A 21,159-nucleotide genomic window follows, 5' to 3' on the forward strand; every position below is an offset into this window, starting at 1 on the left:
CAGGGAGTGCAGCAAAGAGAGTAGCTATTTCATGCAAAACTTCTTAGAATAGCTGCTTTTTGTGCAGTGCCACCTCATGCTGGCAAAAGAAGTACTGCGTAGGAGAAAATTATATCTCAGAGCTGGATTAGAGAACTGTGACTGCATAATTTTGAGATGGCAATGACCACTAGAGATCTCTGTGGTTTTCCACTACCACCTGGAAATTGCACAGCTGTGACCGGTCAATAATTAAGCTCATTAATCTGTTGAACATTGAAAGCTGCTGATAAATTTGTTTTCAAAGGGCCTTAAAATTGCATTTGCCACTCTAAACTAAAAAAGCCCAAGAGTTGAGAAATAGAAAGGGATCCTTCCTCTGTTGTGTTCCCAGAGCTGGTAAAGTTGGTTTTCAGTGTTTAAGCAAGAGGTCTGAGCTAGGACTCTAACATTACGATTTTCAGGAACTGGTAATTTATTAAAAAAGAACAAAAATAATCTAAAAAAATCACCCAAATGTCACTCCCAAAGTTACCACCACGGTGCTTATATCCCTTAATGATTCCATCATAAACTGCTTTTCCTGAAACTTTCACAGGGCATTTGAATCACCAGTAATAATTCCAGACAGCAACAGAGTGAATGTGTTTGGTCTTTGTCTAAGATCAGAGGCTGAAGAGAATAAGGAACTCAGTGTGTCTCTGCTGTGTGAGAGACAATGCTTTCCCAGTGCTTCCCTGCTGTTTGTCTGTAGCCTGATATGAACAGTGAGTAGATCAGGGACCTAAGAGTGTTCTGCGGAGTAAATGGGTGCTCCCTGGCAGCAAGGAATGGTGTATTACGCTCATCGCTGAGCTGCTCCTGGAGTCAGAGGAATATTGGCTACCAGGCTGTGCAAGGAGCGGTGCGTGAAGCTGACTCTTTCAAAAATGTCTTTGGAGGACTGGAGTAAGTCTGGGATGCAACTAGATTTAGCCTCTTCAGAGCCTCCACTGTGTCCAGGGTGAGACTACAATGAATGAAGTTTCTGTCATGTGTCTGGATTTCCCTAACCAAGACCATTTTAGCTTCTTTTACAGCAGAGCCTGGAAGCAAAGTAACATTTATGTAGTATGGTCGATCAGGAGACTAGGACCCTGGCATGAAATCAAGTGATCTATCCTGGCAGCACAAAAGTCTCCCAGCAGTTTTGGTGAAATGGAGTGTGAGGATCTTTTACAGGACATACTCCCAGCTGATTCCCACTCCTTGCTCTCACCAGCTATTCCCATCAGCTCCCACTCTTTTTTTTTTTTGCTTAATCAAATAATATGTTTCATTTCAGCATATCCAGCTTTCCCACATCACTGAGCATTTGCTGCCTGTGATAGTTATGTGCTTCATATGCTATGTCTTCCATACAAGCATATGAGACAAACAATTGGTCTGTGCTCGATGGTATGCAGTCTGTCAAAGACATGACCTAAAAACAGAAGCCCAAAATACAGAAGTGTATAGCCATACTTTCTTACAGATAGCTTTTGCTCTTTTATGTGCTGTTCCCCTTTCTTTGAAGAAAAGGTAAATTCTAGGTTATGTTGTGAAAACAGGAGCACAGACAGGCAATGGCAGGTAGGGAAACCCTAATAATACCCTGCCCTCACTTTTCCCAGGCCCATCACTGGAGAGCAATTAGTTCATCAAAAGCTCATCTCTGCAAGCAATGAAGACAGAAGCACAATGGGAGGTGATTTCTGCCTTCAACTGTCTCTCACAAGGGGAGCACCAGGTGACGGCAGCTTTTTGTGGTTTCCTTTCTCTGCCCACGAGGTTTTCTGAGAAGAGCTGCCTCAGTTCAGCTCAGAACCGTATGCATTTCTGTGGCAAGGAAGAGAGGGTTCCTGCAATTAAGCGGTGTGGTGAGGACGTGAATAGAAGTGCTGCAGGGCATACTATTGCTTATTAAGCTGCCAAGGGACTGTCCCTTCCACAATGGAAGGTATGCCTGTTTCCTCCCACCTGTACTGGTGCCGTCCTCCTATGTCCACAATCAGAGGCTGGGCTCTCCTCCCACACCAATCAATCTCTCGTTGGGCACCTCTGTCTCCGGATGGATCATCAGTTCATCAGTATGTGTAAGAAGCTTGAATTCTCCTTCTGCTTTGTACTCTTTTCTTGGTGCTATGGTGAGGTCCATGGGGAGCTAGTGGCCCAGAACATGACTCTGCTTCTGTAGCACCAATCTTAAGAACTATCTGCTACCTTTCACTAACCACATCAGTAGTGCCTCAATTCTTAATGCTGATCTATGGGTTTGTATTTCTGAAGGCTTTTTGTCTTCGAATCTAGATGCTGCTGCACTGCTTTTTCTGTCCCTTTTCCCTCCAAAATGTCCTGGCTCTATTGCCCCACGTCTTCCTTGTCTTTCTTCTGCTCTTCCTCTGCCCCTTTCCAATATGTCTTGCACACATTTTTCAGAGACTCCGTCTCTCACTCAGGCAAGGTGGGGATTTTATCTTAGTGTTCAATCCCCTCGCTGTACTGTGTGATCACTCGCAGCACAGAAATACATGGCTGCATCACTGGATGTCACATTCTTGATTGTCATCACAGAGTAATCATTATTGTCTCTGCTTATGCCAAACTTGGCCTCACTGTAACCTTCTTCATAAGAGCTCTGCAACCATGCAGTAATAGTGGCTACTAACTTCAGACCATTTCTTGGAGGCTGCTTGTACCATAACATATAGGCAAGCGTGGTAAAATTCTGGTAGCAGGAGATGTCAACAGTCTCTCCAGACCTCTTAAGGGTTTCTTCTGGCCACTGCTTGATGAGGTTTCCAACCCCAGCACCTGCATGAGTGAGAGAGAAAAAGAGAAAGGGAGATGAAGCCAGGATGATGGACAAAAAGGGTCCTTTACCTCACGCCAGCCTTGCATGGCCTGGAGGAGAGCCATGGTGCGGATGGATCTGTTGTCTCTCACCAGGTAAAAGAGCAAGCAAAACAGTCAGCATGGCCTCTCAGCTGTCCCAGAACACTGTGTTACTGATCATTGTGAGTCAAGAGAGAAGAGGCTAGAGAGACGGATGCCCCTCCCCTTGTTCTCATTTTTCCATCAAGCTTGGGCAGAGAAGAGAGAAGGGACAGTCAACCTTTGATACCCTCTTTGGTGAGCCATTAAAAGAAAAGCGAAGTATTCATGTGGCTGTAAGTTTTGCTTTAGCCTTTCAACAAGACAGGCAGTGTTCGGTGCTGCTGACAAAAGTGTGGGATTGCTTGCAGACCAGTAAGTTGCTGGCTGAATATTGTACTGCCTGTTATTCCATCATCATCCGTGTCTGTGAATAGGATCTGTCAGCCATGAAAACCTGGGAATATTGGCATCATAAATGATTTTTTGACTCATTTACACCTGTGTATGTAACTTGGGATGTCTTTCCAGAAGGCTTTATTCCAGTAAATGTAAGCATATATTGTTTCCTTCTGGAGAGATGTTCTTAGTCCCTGAAAGACGATACCTCACAACTCAGAACTTATGTTAGACAGAAGCAAATATAATACACACAGATAGCGGAGGCACAAAAATCGTTTTGAATCACATCTTAGTTTCTTCAGTTTTACGGTCATCAGGGAAGCATATTCCCGGCAGTTTAATCTTCTTGGGAGTTCTAATTCACTTCCTAATTACAAAAAGCAAGGCATCTCTGCCAGCTTTTTTTTCTGAAAGCAAAAACTGTGGTTAGACATTAGCCTCATGAACAGTCTGTTATTTCTAGTCTGCCAAGTACTTCCTAGTTAGCCTTGTCTTAACCTGTACCATTCTGATCTTTTCTGTATATCTAAGATTCAAAAAACTTATATCATTAGCTGATTCTTTTCTCACTAGTACTTTGAATGAAATATACATATTCAATGATCTTCTTCAGTAATCCTGATATTGCATCTTCCAAACAGTAAGCAATATTACTGAGGTTTTCTCTTTTTCTTCCCGTTTTGTTGATATTTGCCTGAAGGTCTAGAGGAATTCATATTTTCCCTTGACCCTCTTTGTAGAAGAGCCATGTTCTGTCTGTGAGCCTGGTGATATTGTACTTTCTCTGGGCTTAAGGCTGAGTTCCTAGGGTCATACCAGGATTCAGAGCAGTGTGAATGACAAAAATTTTGGTAATGAAAGTTCCTTGTCTCGCTTTTTAAATTCTGCTTTTTTAAGAAGTTAACAGAAATTACCTGAAAAGATACAGCTTCTTCCCAGACAGGAAAGAAAATATATTCTATATGATCTATAAAAGTTTTTTTATGATCTCCAGTGTCATGGACACTTACCATATGAGAAGGAGGGTTTTGACCATGGCTCCCATTCAGTCCCTGCCAGTTCTTGTCACTGCAGGTTTTCTCAGGAGAAATTATTCCTTACCCATGCTCCAGCAAGGCTGAGGCCAAGGCTGGATGTATTACAGTTTCAGCGACTTGTCAAGGAATTGTAGACAATACAGAACATTTTTTTAATTACCTTCTGTATCTTTTACATTTTTCTTTGAATTTTTGCACTGCTTTCAAAGTCAATACAGCAGTTAGCAAATGAATTTGACCAAATTTAATATGCCTTTATATTCTTTTATATTTTTGACACAGATTATCCTTGGATGCATATTTTTACCATTTACTCCCCACACCTGCTCTTTTTTATCTTTCGTGGAAGTCTTGTCTTGATTTGTCTTGTACTCCATCTGAATTTATTGACATTTTGCCCTTTCACATTACTGCTAGGATGGAACAACTTGAGACACTTCCATGGGCAATGTTCCATGGGACACTGCTTCTTTGATGAATGTCCATAAATCACCCCTACATGTCTTGTGCATGGAGAAACTACAGGATTTTTAGTTTGATTATTGTCTGTCATGACAAGTCTAACATGTCTGTTAGAAACCTTTTCAACCTCAAGTCCTGGAGGGAGACACTATTTCAGAGACTTGATGGGAAATAAAACAGACTACGGAGACTGTGGGAATTAATTCTAGGATTATGCTGTGTAAGAACTCTGAGACAAGGAAAAATCATTTCACTGCAGCTGGGCTGCACATTCTTCTTCAGTCACATGCACTAGAATGTATTACTTATTCCAGGATGAAGATTTTTATCGAGAGTAACTTTTCTGTCTCAGGAAACAAAAAAAAATGATTGCACACTCTCCAAAAGAAGGAAGTATCTGGAAGATGTAACTCAGGACCTCTAGCGTGTCTCTCAGGAATTGCTTAACATGTTGCTGCCTTCTGAAGAGTGGCTAGATTGGCAGCCCTTCTGTTTTTCCATTCAAAACATCTAATTCTTTCAATCTATTTTCTTTTTAGAATAAAGAAGTAACAAGGGAAAACAAAATAGTACCAAAATAAAGGCAGTTATGGTTGAGCTTCCCAAATCAGACCCTGAACTACTGGATTTGGGGAAGAACAGATGTAGGAAAATAGAGGAATAAAGTTATAGAAGGGGCCAGTCACAGGTAAACAGGTTTCTCATCAGTATGCTTGTCTGGCTATGCCTTGTGCCTCCTCAGCTCAGTGTATGTCTCATTAAATTCTATTTCTAGTATTTCCCTGAGGGAGGGATAGTCTGTTCTGAGCGCATGTGTTTTGTGTATGGAGGTCCAAGTGCTAGTCAGGTAAGAGTGGCCACGTGTTTGTCATGCCAGCAGCTGGGGCAAAGGAGGGCATGTGAGTGCGTGTGCTCACTAGTGCACATGAAGGCAGACCAGCTGGCAAGTAAGTGAAGTGACCTAGGTTCCAGGTGTGTGTCTGTGTTTCTAATGGCAAGACCAGTGGGAGGTGGCAACCAGAGGGAGCAGAGGAGTCTCAGACACCTACTGGGGAGAGGGGTGTGCGTGCATGTGTGGTTGGTGTTTGTGTGCGCGTACCAGCAATTGGAGTGAGGCTGCAGGGCTTGGGTACTGTGGTGACTGGGATACAGGGGCAGCTACTGAGCAGACTCAGTGTCTAAGCACAGCTATGGAAAGGATGCACACGTATTTCCCACTGTTAAACCTTCATCCAGTTCAGCCAGAGAGGGACACAAGATGAGGCCACTGGTGCTGTTTCTGTTTGTGTGAGTGGTAGGTGTGTCTGTCTGCCCTGATCTGTGTGGCTGGCTGCGTATACGTGTATATATGCATTGTATATGTGCGTGTCTAGTGGGAGTACATTCTCAGCCTTGCTATCAGCTGGGTCAGGCGGCATGGAGCTGGGGCAGCCTCCCCTCTGTCAGACTATCAGATTCAGCCCAGCCTAACAGTGATCCTCAAGGAAAGCAGTGAGATCTGCTCCTTAAGGGAAAAGGAGACCGTAGAAGAAATGTGACAATGAGGAAAGCGCTGAGGTACCCTGCCTATGTGGAAGGGAACCAAAAGAACAAGGAAAAGCTTCCTACTGAAGAGTTTTCAACAAAATCTGGAAACAATAAGAAATGGCTTAGCAAAGTTTTGTGCTGGATTTGGAAATTTATGGCATGAAACAGAGCATCAAGCAAAGATTGGCTGTTGTAACACAAGGAAGGCACTGGCAGCCCATTTTCAGAGCTACATATAGGCTTAGTATTTAACGTCAGGACTAGGACTGTGTCCAGATCAATGGTGACTGTGTGCAATTACCATCAGAAGACTCTTAAATCTTGGTGGATTTAAGGTGTGTCAGGACAGTTTCTTTCAGTAGCCTACACTGGTACAGAAAGTTTCTGTAGGTCCACCTGTTTGTTTATATAATAGAAGAGAGCTTTAAAGGTCATCTAGTCCAGCCTCCCCTCCAATAAGCAGGGACACATTCAACTAGATCAGGTTGCTCAGAGCCCCATCCAACCTGACCTTCAATGTTTCCAGTGAAGGCACCTCTACCACCTCCCTGGGTGACCTGTTGCACCACCATCATTGCAAAATATTTCTTCCTTATATTTAGTCTAAATTTTCCCTCTTTTAGATTAAAGCTATTACCCCTAGTCCTATCGCAACAGGCCTCGCTAAAAAGTTTGTCCCCATCTTTCCTGTAGGCCCCCTTTAAGTACTGAAAGGCTGCTATAAGGTCTCCTCGGAGCCTTCTCTTCTCCAGGCTGAACACCACCAACTTTCTCAGCCTGTGCTTATAGGAGAGGTGTTCCAGCCCTCTGATCATTTTTGTGGCCCTCCTTTGGACCCCTTCCAACAAGTCCATGTCATTCCTGTGCTGAGGGCTCCAGAGATGGATGCAATACTCCAGGTGGGGTCAAATAAGAGCAGAGCAGAGGGGCAGAATCACCTCCCTTGACCTGCTGGCCAGTCTTCTTTTGGTGCAGCCCAAGATACGGTTGGCTTTCTGGGCTATGAATGCACATTGTTGGCTCATGTCCAGCTTTTCATCCACCAGTACCCCCAAGTCCTTCTAGGCAGGGCTACTCTCAATCCCTTCATCCCCCAGCCTGTATTGATACTAGGGATTGCCCTGACCCAGGTGCAGGATCCTGCACTTGGCCTTGTTGAACCTCATGAGGTTCACACAGGCCCACTTCTTGAGCCTGTCCAGGTCCCTCTGGATAGTATCCAGTCCCTCAGGTGTGTCAACCACACCACTCAGCTTGGTGTGGTCTGTAAACATGGTGAGGGTGTATTCCATCCCCCTGTCTCTATCATTGATGAAGAATTGAACAGTTCTGGTCCCAATACAGACTCCTGAGGGACACCACTTGTCACTGATCTCCATTTGGACATTGAGCCATTGACCACTACCCTCTGGATGTGACCATCCTATCTCATCCACCCAACAGTCCACCCATCAAGTCTGTACATCTCCAATTTAGAGAGAAGGATGTTGTAGGCGACCATGTCAAAGGCCTTACAGAAGTCCAGATAGACAGACAATTCCTAAAGAAATCATTCCTCCTCAGGCTTGTCATCTCAGATCCCTTGCCCATTCAGACCTGTGCTGCTCCTTTCACACCTCTCATCTCCAACCAGTCCATTCTAATTCCATTTCTAATCCAGCTGTGTCTGCTTGTCTGGTGCAAATTCCCCTTCCTCATCCCTTCTATTTCACTGTGCCAGCCTCACTGGCTGCCACGTCTAAACTTCTGCCCCAGATTTTTCAGACCACTTAACTTTCCACCTCACCATCTTTACACTTTTTCCAGTCCCTATTTGTCCTCCCTTTTCTTTCCCAAACTCTCCATCCTGTATTGTCACAGCAAAGAGGCAGTTTCTAGGTTTGGAGATGTTAAAATTGCCCAGTAGTGGCCCAGTTTACACAGGTTTGGGGTGCACAGACCCTTCAGGGGAAGTTTTTCTGTCTGCTCTCTACCGATCATGTACTGGATGAGGTGGATGAAATAAATACTTTAAAATCTGATCTCCCCCGTCTGCTATGTCCTTGCAGGGCCCTTCCTTTCCTTTCTGGTCCAGCCATTTGCTGAAGATTCCTGGGACACAGTCTGTTTCCCACCTCAAAGGCTGAGGCTGTATATCCACTTGTGGCTGCATGTGGGACCACTGTTCTCATGAATTTCCTACCCTTCTCCCCAGTACTATGGTCTCTCCTCACTTTGTTATTCCCACAGTGCCTCTGGCCCACAGTCCTCCAGGACCTCTTCCTGAGCCCATGCACTCTGAAAGAAGGCATAACTTTCCTTCTTCCAAAAACAAAAACCAGAATAGCAGAAGAGTAAACACAAATATGCGGGTAGCGCTGCCCCTGCCCTCTCCTCCCTTCCAGTCCCCATGCTTCCTTTCTAAACTGATCTTCTCCCATGCTTTACACTGTTATAAGGTCACAGACCTTTTCTGCACCTGCTTGCTGTTGTTTTCCTTTCCTTAGCAACTAGTCTGTGTTACCTGCTAGATCCTGGTGTCCCTGCGGAAGTGAAGAGGAAAGATGATGATCATTGATCACAGCTGTTGCCAGTGGCCTGACTGCTCTGTGCCTGTGGTCTCTGACCACTGTTTGACCCACCACCATAGTTGTAATGACCACCATCAAAGCTGTCACAGTACCAGTGAGATAACTTCACCATTGGCAGGAGCAAAAGAGGACTCCGCTCCACTGCTGTAGGAACCTCCTCTCTAGGGACCTGCTCCTTCTCCTCCCTTTCTCAGTAAGAGGGCCAGGAGTAAAGAAAAGGAGGAACCTGTCTCAGAAGACTTTCTAGATGGTTCACAATTCCTTATCCCTTTGCCTGCTGGCCCAGCAGCTCTAGGCCACTGCTCCCAGCACTCACACCCAAACAAGAACAGAAGGGAAAGGTCAGAAGGAGCTGGTGTAGGGCTGTAGGGAACCCCACTTTTGTATGGTGCTCATCAATTCCCAGAGAAAATATCTGTAAGGTCTTTAAGTAAGACTTTTATTTGTGCTATTATCTTAAGAGGAGTGATAGGGCAGAAGGGTAGTGGCCAAGGAGCCAGTCATCAACATGTCACTAGGCTGCAATGGTTTCTTTGATTCAAGCAATGTAATTGCAGACCTTGGTGTGGACACTGGGATGACCTTTCAGAGCACACTCAGTTCCTGATGACATGAATCCTTGGAGTTTTCCAATGCATACATCTGGGACACCTGAGTCACCCCGAGGAGAAAAATTTAGAAGCATGAGCTGATCTCACCTGGAAAGGGTTTGACCTGGTACAAAGAATCTAGGGAATGCAAAGTGAAGTGCAGCAAGTCCTGATACGGAAGCACAGAAAGATAGCGCCCCTTATTTGCTGACCTCCCCTACCCCGCAACAATTAACTGCTGAAAACTGTGGAATTAACTGCTGGAAACTGTGGAATTAACTGCGGAAAGCACAGGGTGCACATACGTGTAGGCTGAGAAATGGAAACTGGCAAATGCAGTTGAGAGTGTCAGAAGAGTTCTAATTTGCTGGGGGGAAGCTAGGGCTGAGAAAGGTTGGAAGTAAGCCCTGTTAGTGAAGAAACCAGAGAGATCATGAAGGCTCTGCAGAGTTGGAGGCTGACGTTATAGCAGAATGTAAGAAAGAACATGTAAGGTGTTTGTTGAAACCATTAGAACAGTGGTTTCCAAACATTTCTGATCACGCACCTTTACCAGTAAAATGTTTTTGAACATGCACCCCCAGTGTATGTATATTTAGTAATTGATAATTATATACATACAATATTGAAGTTCTAATGTTTCCATCCCACACCCCAGTGCATCATCTTGTGCACCCCCAGGGGTGCATGCACCCCTCTTTGGAGACCACTGCACTGGAACATCATAAACCAAGAGCCTGTCCCTGATCGTCAATTATAGATGCAAAGAGCAGAAACGCAAAACCCTTCCCAGATGCTCTCCTGGACTTGAGCAACTGGGGACTTGATGTTCGTAGGTCAGATGGGACATCTTTCAACCAGCTCCTCCCAGGCAAAGAGAGAGACTTGGGAAAAGAGAATCAGTGGTGCCTCCACCACCAAGGTCTGTAAGATGTACAAGGACTAGCCTCAGAAACTCCTCTGCTTTATGCTCCTCGGAAGTTTTATCTCTGTCAGCGCATGTTCTCACCACCTTTCCCTTTCCCAGGATCTTGCATCAGCCTGGACAAATGTATTTACTTTATCTGAGTCCAGTGATGATACATCTGACTGAAATACTTGAACTAGGAACATGGATTTCTAGAAATGCAAGGTGCCATTGCTTGGCCATTGATGGTATCTAACACAGCTGCCCTCCACTCACTGATCCTCCTTCTTCCTGTGCCCCTGGAGCTGCAGCTTTGCATTAAATGAGAGACTTGTTTGCACCTGGAGATGTATCCCTGGAGCGTATTTTTTGAAAGACCCTGAAAAAAACCTTGCAATGGGTCTGTGGGATGTTCAGCAGCATTGAGCAGAAGAGGGTATTTACATTCCAGGTAGGGATTCGTCATCTTAAAGAAAGGAAGCAGAAACGGCAGGAGATGTTCCAATTTCATCCTGAATGCAAAGGATTCTCTTCATCCTTCACAGTTCCCACTGAAAGGCCTGAAGGGCTGTTCTGAAGCAGCCTGTCTGCTGGATGACCCCTGAGCTGTGCATCAAAAACAGCCCTTTGCCTTCATTTGAGATCAGTATCCTCCAGGAGCTGCCCTGCTGGCACACACCCTGGAGTTCTGGAATACATGGGAGCCTCTATAGCAGGGGCCCCTTTTACAGAGGGGAATATAGGAGAATGGGAGGGACTCGGGTGAGGCATGTTCACTAGATATCTGACATCAAGGACTTAGGAACACAAGAACCACAGGAACTGTGACCCAGGACTTTTGCCGTGAGCTCTGGCAGTAGCCTGGGAAGAGGTCAGTACTGTCCTCTTGGTGACTTAAGCAAGTAGCCTAGAGAGTTTCAGAGAGACCTTTTCTTCAAGGAGATCACCAGCCGGCCCTATATGATGCCTTTCCTGCTGTTGAGAAGAACTGATCTGTTAAAGACCAGAACAGGTTAAATAAGTAACAAGGGAAAAGAAAAAAAGTACCAAGATAAAGGCAGGTATGGTCAAGCTTCCCAATTCAAATGCTGAATTACTGGATTTTCCTGAAATTGTTTGTGTTCACAGTATTTTTGTTCATACACATTACATGCATAAGCATCAATGTTATACTGAAATTCTTCCGTGGCAAAAATTAGTATCTGTAGAACATTCCAAAGCTAAATAAAAAAATACATGTTTTGGTACTTCGGCCAATATTATCATAAAGATTAGGTGAGAGAAATGCTTTCAAAGAGATGTGGTGAGAATTCCCACATTTGAGCTATTTAACTTGGAAGGGGGGAGGGGGGTAGGCACAGAATAGTTTTTTCACAGAATCACAGAATCACAGAAACTTCAGAGTTGGAAGGGACCTCTCGGGATCCTCTAGTCCAACTCCCCTGCTAAAGCGGGATTGCCTAGAGCACATTACTCAGGACTGCATCCAGGCGGGTCTTGAAAATCTCCAGAGAAGGGGACTCCACAACCTCCCTGGGCAGCCTGTTCCAGTGCTCTGTCACCCTCACTGTAAAGAAGTTTTTCTGTGTATTTGAATGGAACTTCCTATGTTCTAACTTGTGCCCGTTGCCCCTCGTCCTGTCACTGGGAACCAATGAAAAGAGCCTGGCACCATCCTCCTTCAACCCACCCTTTAGATACTTGTATGCCATAATAAGGTCTCCCCTCAGCCTTCTCTTCTCCAGGCTAAAGAGTCCCGGCTCTCTCAGCCTTTCCTCATAAGGGAGATGCTCCAGTCCCTCAATCATCTTAGTTGGCCTACGCTGGACCCGCTCCAGTAGTTCCCTGTCCCTCTTGAACTGGGGAGCCCAAAACTGGATGCAGTATTCCAGTTGTGGCCTCACCAGTGCAGAGTAGAGGGGGAGAATGACCTCCTTCGACCTACTGGCCACACTCTTCCCTATGCAGCCCAGGATTCCATTGGCCTTTTTGGCAACAAGGGCACATTGTTGGCTCATGGATAATTTACTGTCTACCAGGACCCCCAGATCCTTCTCCTCAGAACTACTTCCCAGCAGGTCCACCCCTAACCTATACTGGTGCTTAGCATTCTTCCTCCCCAGGTCGAGGACCTTGCACTTCCTTTTGTTGAACCTCATTAGGTTCTTCTCTGCACAGCTCTCCAGCCTGTCCAGGCAGCACGGCCCTCCGGACCGTCAGCCACCCCTCGCAGTTTGGTATCATCAGCGAACTTGCTGAGGATACACTCTGTCCCATCATCCAAGTCATTAATGAATGACATTAATTAATGTTAATTAGTGATGACATTTTCATCCTCATTGAAATTACTTTTGAATCATTTTATTTGGGGAAACACTGTGTTCTATATGATAAAAACACACGCGAACACATACATAAATCAAGAAAAGGAATTTGATAAAATACAATTAACAAATGAACACTGAGAGGTTTGGGGGTGTTTTGTTTTGCTTTGCTTCGTATGTCTTGTTTTGTTTATTTAAATCTAAATGCATAGTATTACTGTCCATTACCTACAATATTCAGCTTCCAGTAAAAATACACATTTTTAATAATGACACCATCAGTGCAGAGGAATCTCAAAGGGGTTTGAGGGGTGCCCTCAACAGGTGCTGCGTATAGGAATGAGATAGACAAACAACTACACACCTTCCAAAGCCCAAAGGTATTTTTAAGTTGAAGGCTGCCCTCTGAAATAATTTGAAATAGCTCTCTATCTTAGGAAAGGTTTATTATTAACTGATATGTTATTTTTACTTTCTGCCTGTGCCTGTTAATGACCACATTTGGATCTTCAAATTTTCCACTGTGTACTTTTTCTCCGGAGAAAACCTTGGACTAGAGATAAGGCCATCTCAAAAAATGTATTTCTAGCAGCTCACACTTGCAGTCCACCAGTCGGGGCGTGAGGCTGTGTCGAGATCATGAAATTCATACTGTTTCTCACCTTTGTTGGGGTGGCTGGTGAGTATGTTTTGTACTTGTGCTTTTGTGAGTTGTAAGGAAGCCCATTTTCTGAGCAAATTTACAGGGCAGTCTATTGGGGGAAAGGGAAGTCCAGTTTCAACTTGCACAAACTTTACGGCACAGCACTGCAACTTCTTTTGACTGTGTCCGTTCACAATTGCTTGTGTCACAAAATGAGGAACGAAAGCCTTCATAGGGGTTCTCGTCCCAGCACTACTGAAATGTGTGCGTCAGCTTCAAAAAAAGACTGTCTCTCCCTTAAGGAGTACCAAGTACGAAGGTAACACCGCTGGCCAGGAAGTCCTAAAGCTGCTGTAAAGTTTTGGACAATGGCCGCGTGCTTGCCCGCTGATGCTGTGAGTTTTTAGAGAAGTACAGCCTGCAAGTGAGACGCTTCAGTCAGTCGCAGGGGGACAAGACTCCTTATGCCAGATGTTGACATATGCCACTTCTTATCTCCCAGTTGCCTTCCCCGTCAATGCTGACGATGATGATGACAAGATCGTGGGAGGCTACACCTGTGCAGAGAACTCTGTCCCCTACCAGGTGTCCCTGAATTCTGGGTATCACTTCTGTGGAGGTTCCCTCATCAGCAGCCAGTGGGTTGTGTCGGCTGCCCACTGCTACAAGTCGTGAGTACAAAAAACTATATTCTTCCCTAAAGCTACTTCTTTCTTCCAGTTCGCTTCTAGCAGGAAGTCTGAGCTGTGAGATCCAAATGTGGAAGGGACTTTGTTCTGACAGGGGACAACCAAGGAATGGGTGGCTCGTTCAGGAAGCTGGGCTGAGGCATCATGAGGGCTTTTCCACTTCTGCAAATGCTTCTGGGAATGCAGAGCACTTTCTGAAATGGCAATGTGATAATCGAGCAATGAGTTACGGGCTGTGACTTCTTACAAATTGCATGAATCTTGCTACAACTTAGTCACCGGAGAACAGGAAAGGCAATGAGGTCAGGGTGACAGCAGTTTGCCTTTTTCCAGAATGTTTGTATAAAGCACTGTTATATATCCGACTCGTCCCAGCTCAACAAAAGGAACCTGCAGAAACTCATCAGCTGTGCTGGGAGTGGGTAAGATCTCAGTGTGGATCCCCAGGACGTGTTGCAGGACAAGAAAGATGACCTGCATGAAAACAGCTCCCACAGTAGCGATGTTGCAGCGAGCGCATACGGTGACGGGGAGGTTCCTCATAAGCAGGCGGTAGCAGTAAAGTACGTGCCATTCCTTCTCTTTTCCAGGCGCATCCAAGTGCAGCTCGGGAAACATAACCTGGAACTCACAGAATCGACACAGCAGTTGATCAATTCAGCTAAAGTCATCCGCCACCCTCGCTTCAGCTCCATAACACTGGACAATGACATTATGCTCATCAAGCTTTCCGTACCAGCCCAGCTCAACCGAGCTGTCCAAACAATTCCTCTGCCTACCAGCTGTGTGACCACAGGCACCACGTGCCTCATCTCTGGCTGGGGCAACACACTCAGCAATGGCAGTGAGTACTCTGTGGGAATGTACAGCATCGCAAGGGCCCAGGAGACGCTCTAAGGCTCCACAATTAACTCCAAACTGTGCAGGGTAAAGCTCAGAGAAGTGCTGTGGGACGGGCCTTTTTCACTGATGAGTCCGTATAGGACGGTAACAATTTAACTGCTTTGAAGGAAATCCTTTATAAGGTCCTTCCTCTTGTTCTGTGGTACGAACATGGAATCACTCGAGTCACCAGCATATTCACTCCGCCCTAAATTTTGTGGCCTGGCGCTATCAGCTGTGCAGTGCCAAGCACTGGCAATTTAACTAATGCCAATAGAGTTGTCAGTGCTCTGAGAACAAGATCAAAATCTGTGATTGTGGATCTCAAATTACTACAAGAGAGCTCCGTTCTCTTACGCCAATGGTCAGAGGTGTGAATGCTGACTGGTGTCTAATCCAGCGACGACAACAAAACCTGCACCAGAGGAGAGGATGGTTTTCCTGAGGCGCAGGTTTCCTCCAGCATATGGGCTACAAGAGTAGCTCGTGGCACCACGCTTGCCAGTTGATGACTGTCTAGGTATCAGAAAAATTAACGTGGCTGCAGTTCCATCTGAACAAAAGGAATCCATGCTGTGATTACCGTTCAGAGGAAAAATGACGACCACTAAAACAGGATGCTCAGTCATTACTTTTCTGATAAGGAAGATCTCCTCCGGGCTCCAAAATGAACTCAGAGATGTCATCAACCACCTCTCTCTATTTTCTTCTAGATTTGTTTCCAGACACCTTGCAGTGCCTGAAGGCTCCCGTACTCTCCGCAAAAGAGTGCAGCGATGCCTACCCTCGGCAAATTACCAACAATATGATGTGTGTAGGATTCCTGGAGGGAGGGAAAGACTCCTGCCAGGTAAAACATCTGTCTCTCCTTTCCCATATGTTTCTCTCCTGCCTGTTGCCAGCAGAAGAGGCCGTCGCATTAGAGAATCTGCTACTCTCACTGCACTGGCGTGTCTGAATGTCGTATTTTTAGAACAACAGCAGAGACTTAGGGTGAAAGCTGCTTACTGAGTGAGGCTAGCTTTTTTCCCACTCTGTCGGTCATTGCCCCTTTTTGAGACGGCCAATACCTCTGCCCTAAACTTCCACGAGCAGACTATGCCACCTCCTGCACCTTGGGCTATTGAAAAGGGAGGAGTGCTGCACCAGAGAATCAGTAGTAATCACGGTGACTTCAGAGCTTAGGACACAAATGTTAGGTTTGGACTCACCAAAAATTACATAGCCTGTTCCAAGATCCGGGTAATCTGGAAAACGAACACACCTGACAACTGGTCTGCATTTTACATGTGCCAAGCTCCACGGAGTTATTTGGCAGAATAATGTTTAAGACACCCATATCCTAAGCGTCTGCCAAGGACTGCATCCATCCAAAACAGGCAGCTTACTCATCCTCAGCTGCGGTGCCCTTGGAGCTAAAGTAAGGCACAGGAGCATCAGGTGTAGAGTGGTAATCAGAAATGACCTCTGTAGAACTTCAGTGCAGAAAAAGCCCAACGGAGCTCCCTCGACTGTCAGTGATTTCTGGGATCTCTGGCTCATCACTTCACGCTCCTCTCATTTGCTGAATATCCGTATCCTTTATGTGCACAGGGGGATTCCGGCGGTCCAGTAGTCTGCAATGGGCAGCTCCAGGGCATTGTTTCCTGGGGTATTGGATGTGCGCAGAGAGGCTATCCCGGAGTTTACACTAAGGTTTGCAACTACGTCTCCTGGATCCAAGACACTATAGCTGCCAACTGAGACGCTCTCTCTCATTCTATGATGTGACCTGTTTCTTCTCCTCATCATTTTCTTCCGTTTTGGGACTGGACACACCAAAATTATCAAAAAATAAAGACTTTCAGGCACCCCTTCTTTGTGCAACATTTCTCTGGGTACTTCCATAAGCCATTTGTATGGAGGGCAAAGGCAGGGAATGTCACTCCGGGGAAAATATTTAATATTTGTAGTGCCTCTCAACTAGCAGGGTCTTGCAACATTTTTCAGCTTCATCTTCAGGAGCCTGTCAGTGAGTTGCAGGCAGCCATCCTTTCTGTTTATCAGCATCTACTCAGGTGCTACAAAACTGCCTAAAAAAGCCGACAGAGTGCGCTGAATCATACAGGCAGCAGACTCCTACTGTAGAAAACAGCAGGCAGCAGCACAAATGCTCCCCATCGCCCCCACTCTCACCCCCACCCCCGACTATATGACTGAACGTTCCTTAGTGGAACCTCTCCGAAAGCTCCACTTGGGAATGAAACAACCTCTTGCTAAGGGCTTGTTCTCTTCATGGACCAGTCCCCAGTCCTCTTCCAGTCCAGTTCCAGTCCTCTTCAATATATTCATCAACGACCTGGATGAAGGGATGGAGTGCACCCCCAGCAAGTTTGCTGATGATACAAAACTGGGAGGGGTGTCTGACACACCAGAAGGCTGTGCTGCAATACAGAGAGACCTAGACAGGTTGGAGAGTTGGGCGGAGAGAAACCTTATGAAATTCAACAGGGGCATGGCCTGAAAAGAGAAGGGAAGAGATGTGAGGACTGAAATGCATTGAAGGGGACGCAAAAACATAGCCTTGAACTACGGCATGGGGCGGCATAAGGATGTCAGCAAGATCTATGGCACAGTGTGCTGTTCCTCAGAGACACACAGGAGAATAAAAACCCACAAACAAGTTTCAAAGACAATGGCAAATTTATTATGAAAAACAATTACTTCGGTACTCTCAATTGAAGTATTAAAATGGGATAGAAAAAACACCTTTGTAGATGTGTAGAGTTTTCTGAGTTTAGAGGTTGAGGAAAAGCTCACCTCGTTCATTGCCCATCCTCCCCCGGGAAGCCTTGGGAAATGGGGCACTGACAACAACTGGGCACACGGCTGAGGCAGCAGCAGCGGCTCCAGGGCAGCTCTTCAAGCGGAAGAGAAGATCATTTACCCACAGGGACCAGGACGGCCACAAGGAACCAGAGGAGAACCATGGGGAAAGGCCACCTCCTTCCAGCACCCTGCCCGGTGTGGCAGCACAGGCACAGAGACGTGCCAAGACGAGAGGCTGGGAGAGGAAGAGACACGTGTCTCTCTGCGGGTGGGCAGGGCGGTGAGAGAGAGCCTGAAGTGTGAGGAGGCAGCTGGCTGGCTGGGAACAGCGGGGAATGACACCTGCATGCAGGCATGAGGTGCATCCACCCTGCTCCACGCACTTCCTGCTGTGTCTGTGTGTGTGTATAGGCAGAGGTGGGGGACAGGGGTGATCACAGGAGCAGGATGGGGCTGTGTGGCAGCCTGAGTGCGTGCACGGCACAGGGGTGCACAAGGTGGCACCAAAGGAAGGGAAGAGAAAGAGAGCGTAGGGATGCATGTTTGTTGTGTGCCCCTCAGCTGAGTCTTCTCTCCAGCAGCCTCACACTCAGGCTCCCAGCCCGCAAGCTGCAACGTGGAATCTTCTCTGCTTATCCCAGTGCTGCTCCTCATGTTGCCCAGGTATGGGAAAGGCTGCTGACCTCTCACCCTGCTGTCTACTGTAGTATGCCAGAGAGGAGTTCTGTAACTGTTCCTCTCTTCCTCCAAAGGGACATCTCAAGGAGAGAAAAGGCTGCCTTTGGCTCTGCACTGGGACCGGGACCCCCAAGAGTTCTCTTGGGAGACTGACCACAGAGCAATTTGTGAGGAGAAGGCTATTCACCGTGGGATAGGCTGGTACAGACTTACCTTCTCCATGCCAGAGAAGAGATGACACTCTCTTTCTTGGAGCATTCTGCAAAGGAGCAGCAGGACAAGGATGGGCAGAGCTGGAGAAAATCCTGTCTTCTTCTCTACATGGGGCACGGCCTGTTCACCAACCCAACGCTGTGAGAAATCACTGCTGGCAGGAAGTGGGGCTCACAGTGTGTCCACACTGACACCCTCTCTGTGTGTCAGAGGCCTGACAGAGCTTCTGCACGTCTCTGCCATGCTGTGGGCCCAGCAATGCACGGCAGCGCAAGGAAGGCCCATATAAGAGAGCAAGGGATCTGGCTGCTCAAGGCTGTCATGGGCTTTGCAGAGAAGATGTACCCCTGTGTCCATGCAGAAGGGTGCAGCAATGCCAGCAGCTCCCACTCCCTCTGTTCCAGGTGCAAGCAAATCCCACTGCATTCATTAGCACAAAAATGCCTGTAGCAGATTCAGGAATGACCCCAGCTTCCTCATAGAAAAGGGAGAAAGAACCAAGAGGGTGGGCTAAACTGTGCAGGCAACAGGAAGAAACCCCACAATACCCCACAATACCCGCAGCACTCCAGCTGAGAGGAGGCTGGGCTTGATGTGTCCATGGGAAGGGTCTCCATTTCCCATGGTGTTCCCTGGGGTGCGCAGGCGGCAGGGCAGGGCATTGGGAGCCCTGCAGGGCACATGGGATGCGAGGAGTTAGAGATGTCAAACGGGGCACGCCTGCTCTCTTGGGCCTTGTGCTTAGGGCTGGAGAAGCCCGTCTGTCAGCATGGGAAGCTGCACTGTGGGAACCTGCTGGAGAGCCCCATGATGGCCTGTGCTGCGCACCGGTGTGTGTTAAGACAGAGATAATGATCTAACCCATCAGGAAACCTTCTGTTAGCTGCACAGCTTGCTAACGTAATCTGGAATTTAGATATATCCTTGGGAAAGGTAAACTGTGTGAGGATGAGGGGGTGGAAGGCAGTGATCCTGACCCAGAGACCACTGTAGATGGAGGAGTCAGTGATGCACAAAAGAGTGAACCCGCGCCCGCGCCCGCCTGTGCTGTGCTGCACCTGCAACATGGCCTTCAGGCCTGTGCTGTGCTGCACATTCCCCCTGGCCACAGGATAACCTCAGGCAGGTCGTTGTAACGGAGCAGGACGTGGGCAGCTCCCGCTCGGTACCGGCTCTTACGCCACGTGCCCGGCCTTGTCTTTATCTAAAGGTGCACCTTAGGTAGAAGAACCTCTCATGCAAACATCCTTTCTGTGTGACGGTGAGAATGATGAACTCCAGGGCTGCCTGGAGTTAAATGAGAGGAGGTCTGCAGAGTGCAGATTGAAGAGAGAGAGAAAGAAGAAGGTGGGGAGAGAAAGGGAGGCAGAGAGGGGAAGAAGTGTTGAGGGAAGTGGCTATAATGGAAATGAGAGCTAAACGGGGAGAGAGGCAAGGAGGAGTTGGATGGCATGGAGAGAAAGCAGGATGAATAAATTCACAGAGTCTGAGAAGAGGATGAAGGGCAGGCTAGGAAGCAGAGGAGGTCATGAGTGGAAAGGGTTCATCCTGCCTTGTGCAGCTCTGACGAGGAGGAAAGCAGGTCCCCTTTGTGCAGGAGCAGGTTTGCGCTCAGCTCCCTCAGCAGCCTACCCACTGTGTTTCACTCTCAGCACAGTAATACGTGCCAGAGTCATTCAGAAAGGCATGCTCGATCGAGATGGTCATCGCGTCTCCTTGTATCCCACTGCTCTTCAAACGGCTGCGGAGATCCTCCTCCACATCTGCTCTACTACCTTCTAATGCAGAAACTACGAGGATCAGCCTGGAGTCGTTCCCCAGGGGAAGCTTGTACCAGTATATAGCAGCGCTGTCGGATTTCTTCTTGGAACAGCTCAGACTCACGGACTGGCCTTCTCGTATCACTGTGTCTGGGGACTGTTCCAGAGCCAGCACTGGAAGGGAAAAGGAGGAACATTGAGGATGAGAAAAAATGGAAAAACCTTACCTAGGCACTGTGGGTTTGTAGAGAAGAGGGTGGGAAGGAACAGGACAGATTAAGGAGCAGTGGAAGGGATGGGACAGCTCTTCCGATCAGCAGGGGAGTTTCCAGTCTCTCTCCAAGAGGCAAGAAACATTCCTGGGCAGTTTGTGTCCAAAACATGAACCATGTGGGGGCTGAGCACAGAAGAAAAAATAGACAGCCCTTGCAGGAGATTCAGGGATTCCTGCCCACGGCGTTCAGTGCCCGTCCTCAGCACTGGGAGCTTTGGGGAATGGAGCTCTGCCAGCAAGCGGGGATGCAGCTGGGACAGCAGCAGTGGAATCGCTGTAGGTGCTCAGGGGTGAGTTGAGATCACTTACCCATAGGGGCCAGCATGGCCACAAAGAACCAGCAGGGAGCCATGCGGGAAAAGCCCCTGTCCTTTCAGGGACCTGCCTTTTGTCGCTGCCCAGAGACATGGGAAGAGGAAGCCCTGGGTGAGGAGGGTGAGACATATTAGACATATTGGGGTTGGGCAGGACATGAAAGGTGAGAAAGGATTGGCTGGCTGGGAACAGTGGGGAAGGACACAC

At 47.2% G+C, this 21,159-nt stretch overlaps 1 protein-coding gene and 1 gene segment (V, D, J or C); one reads left to right on the forward strand and one right to left on the reverse strand.

Moving 5' to 3' along the window:
* The first annotated feature begins 1,894 nt into the window (after positions 1-1,894).
* Positions 1,895-17,027, forward strand: LOC134524424 (trypsin I-P1-like). Of its 2 annotated transcripts, none has more exons than XM_063354472.1 (5): positions 1,895-2,093; positions 13,836-14,004; positions 14,613-14,866; positions 15,618-15,754; positions 16,498-17,027. In XM_063354472.1, the coding sequence occupies exons 1-5, from the start codon at positions 2,069-2,071 to the stop codon at positions 16,645-16,647; spliced, it is 735 nt and encodes a 244-aa protein (XP_063210542.1). In that variant the 5' UTR covers positions 1,895-2,068; the 3' UTR covers positions 16,648-17,027. The 2 variants fall into 2 exon arrangements, with proteins under 2 accessions (XP_063210542.1, XP_063210533.1); XM_063354463.1 differs by lacking the exon at positions 1,895-2,093 and adding an exon at positions 8,023-13,369.
* A 3,102-nt stretch (positions 17,028-20,129) lies between these two features.
* LOC134524444 (T cell receptor beta variable 14-like) lies at positions 20,130-21,046 on the reverse strand. The segment is given in 2 exon segments: positions 20,130-20,537; positions 20,947-21,046. Coding segments are annotated over 2 exon segments (357 nt in total).
* Positions 21,047-21,159: the final 113 nt, after the last annotated feature.

The sequence above is a fragment of the Chroicocephalus ridibundus genome, chromosome 1 (genome assembly GCF_963924245.1).
Source record: "Chroicocephalus ridibundus chromosome 1, bChrRid1.1, whole genome shotgun sequence".
Lineage (NCBI taxonomy): Eukaryota > Metazoa > Chordata > Aves > Charadriiformes > Laridae > Chroicocephalus > Chroicocephalus ridibundus.

What these genes read in the sequence shown, in the direction of transcription:
- LOC134524424 (XM_063354463.1), top strand. Translation starts at nt 13,330, where the DNA reads ATGAAATTCATACTGTTTCTCACCTTTGTTGGGGTGGCTG. An exon ending in CACCTTTGTTGGGGTGGCTG is followed by an intron (nt 13,370 to 13,835) that starts GTGAGTATGTTT and finishes CTTATCTCCCAG; the next exon opens with TTGCCTTCCCCGTCAATGCT. An exon ending in GCTGCCCACTGCTACAAGTC is followed by an intron (nt 14,005 to 14,612) that starts GTGAGTACAAAA and finishes TCTCTTTTCCAG; the next exon opens with GCGCATCCAAGTGCAGCTCG.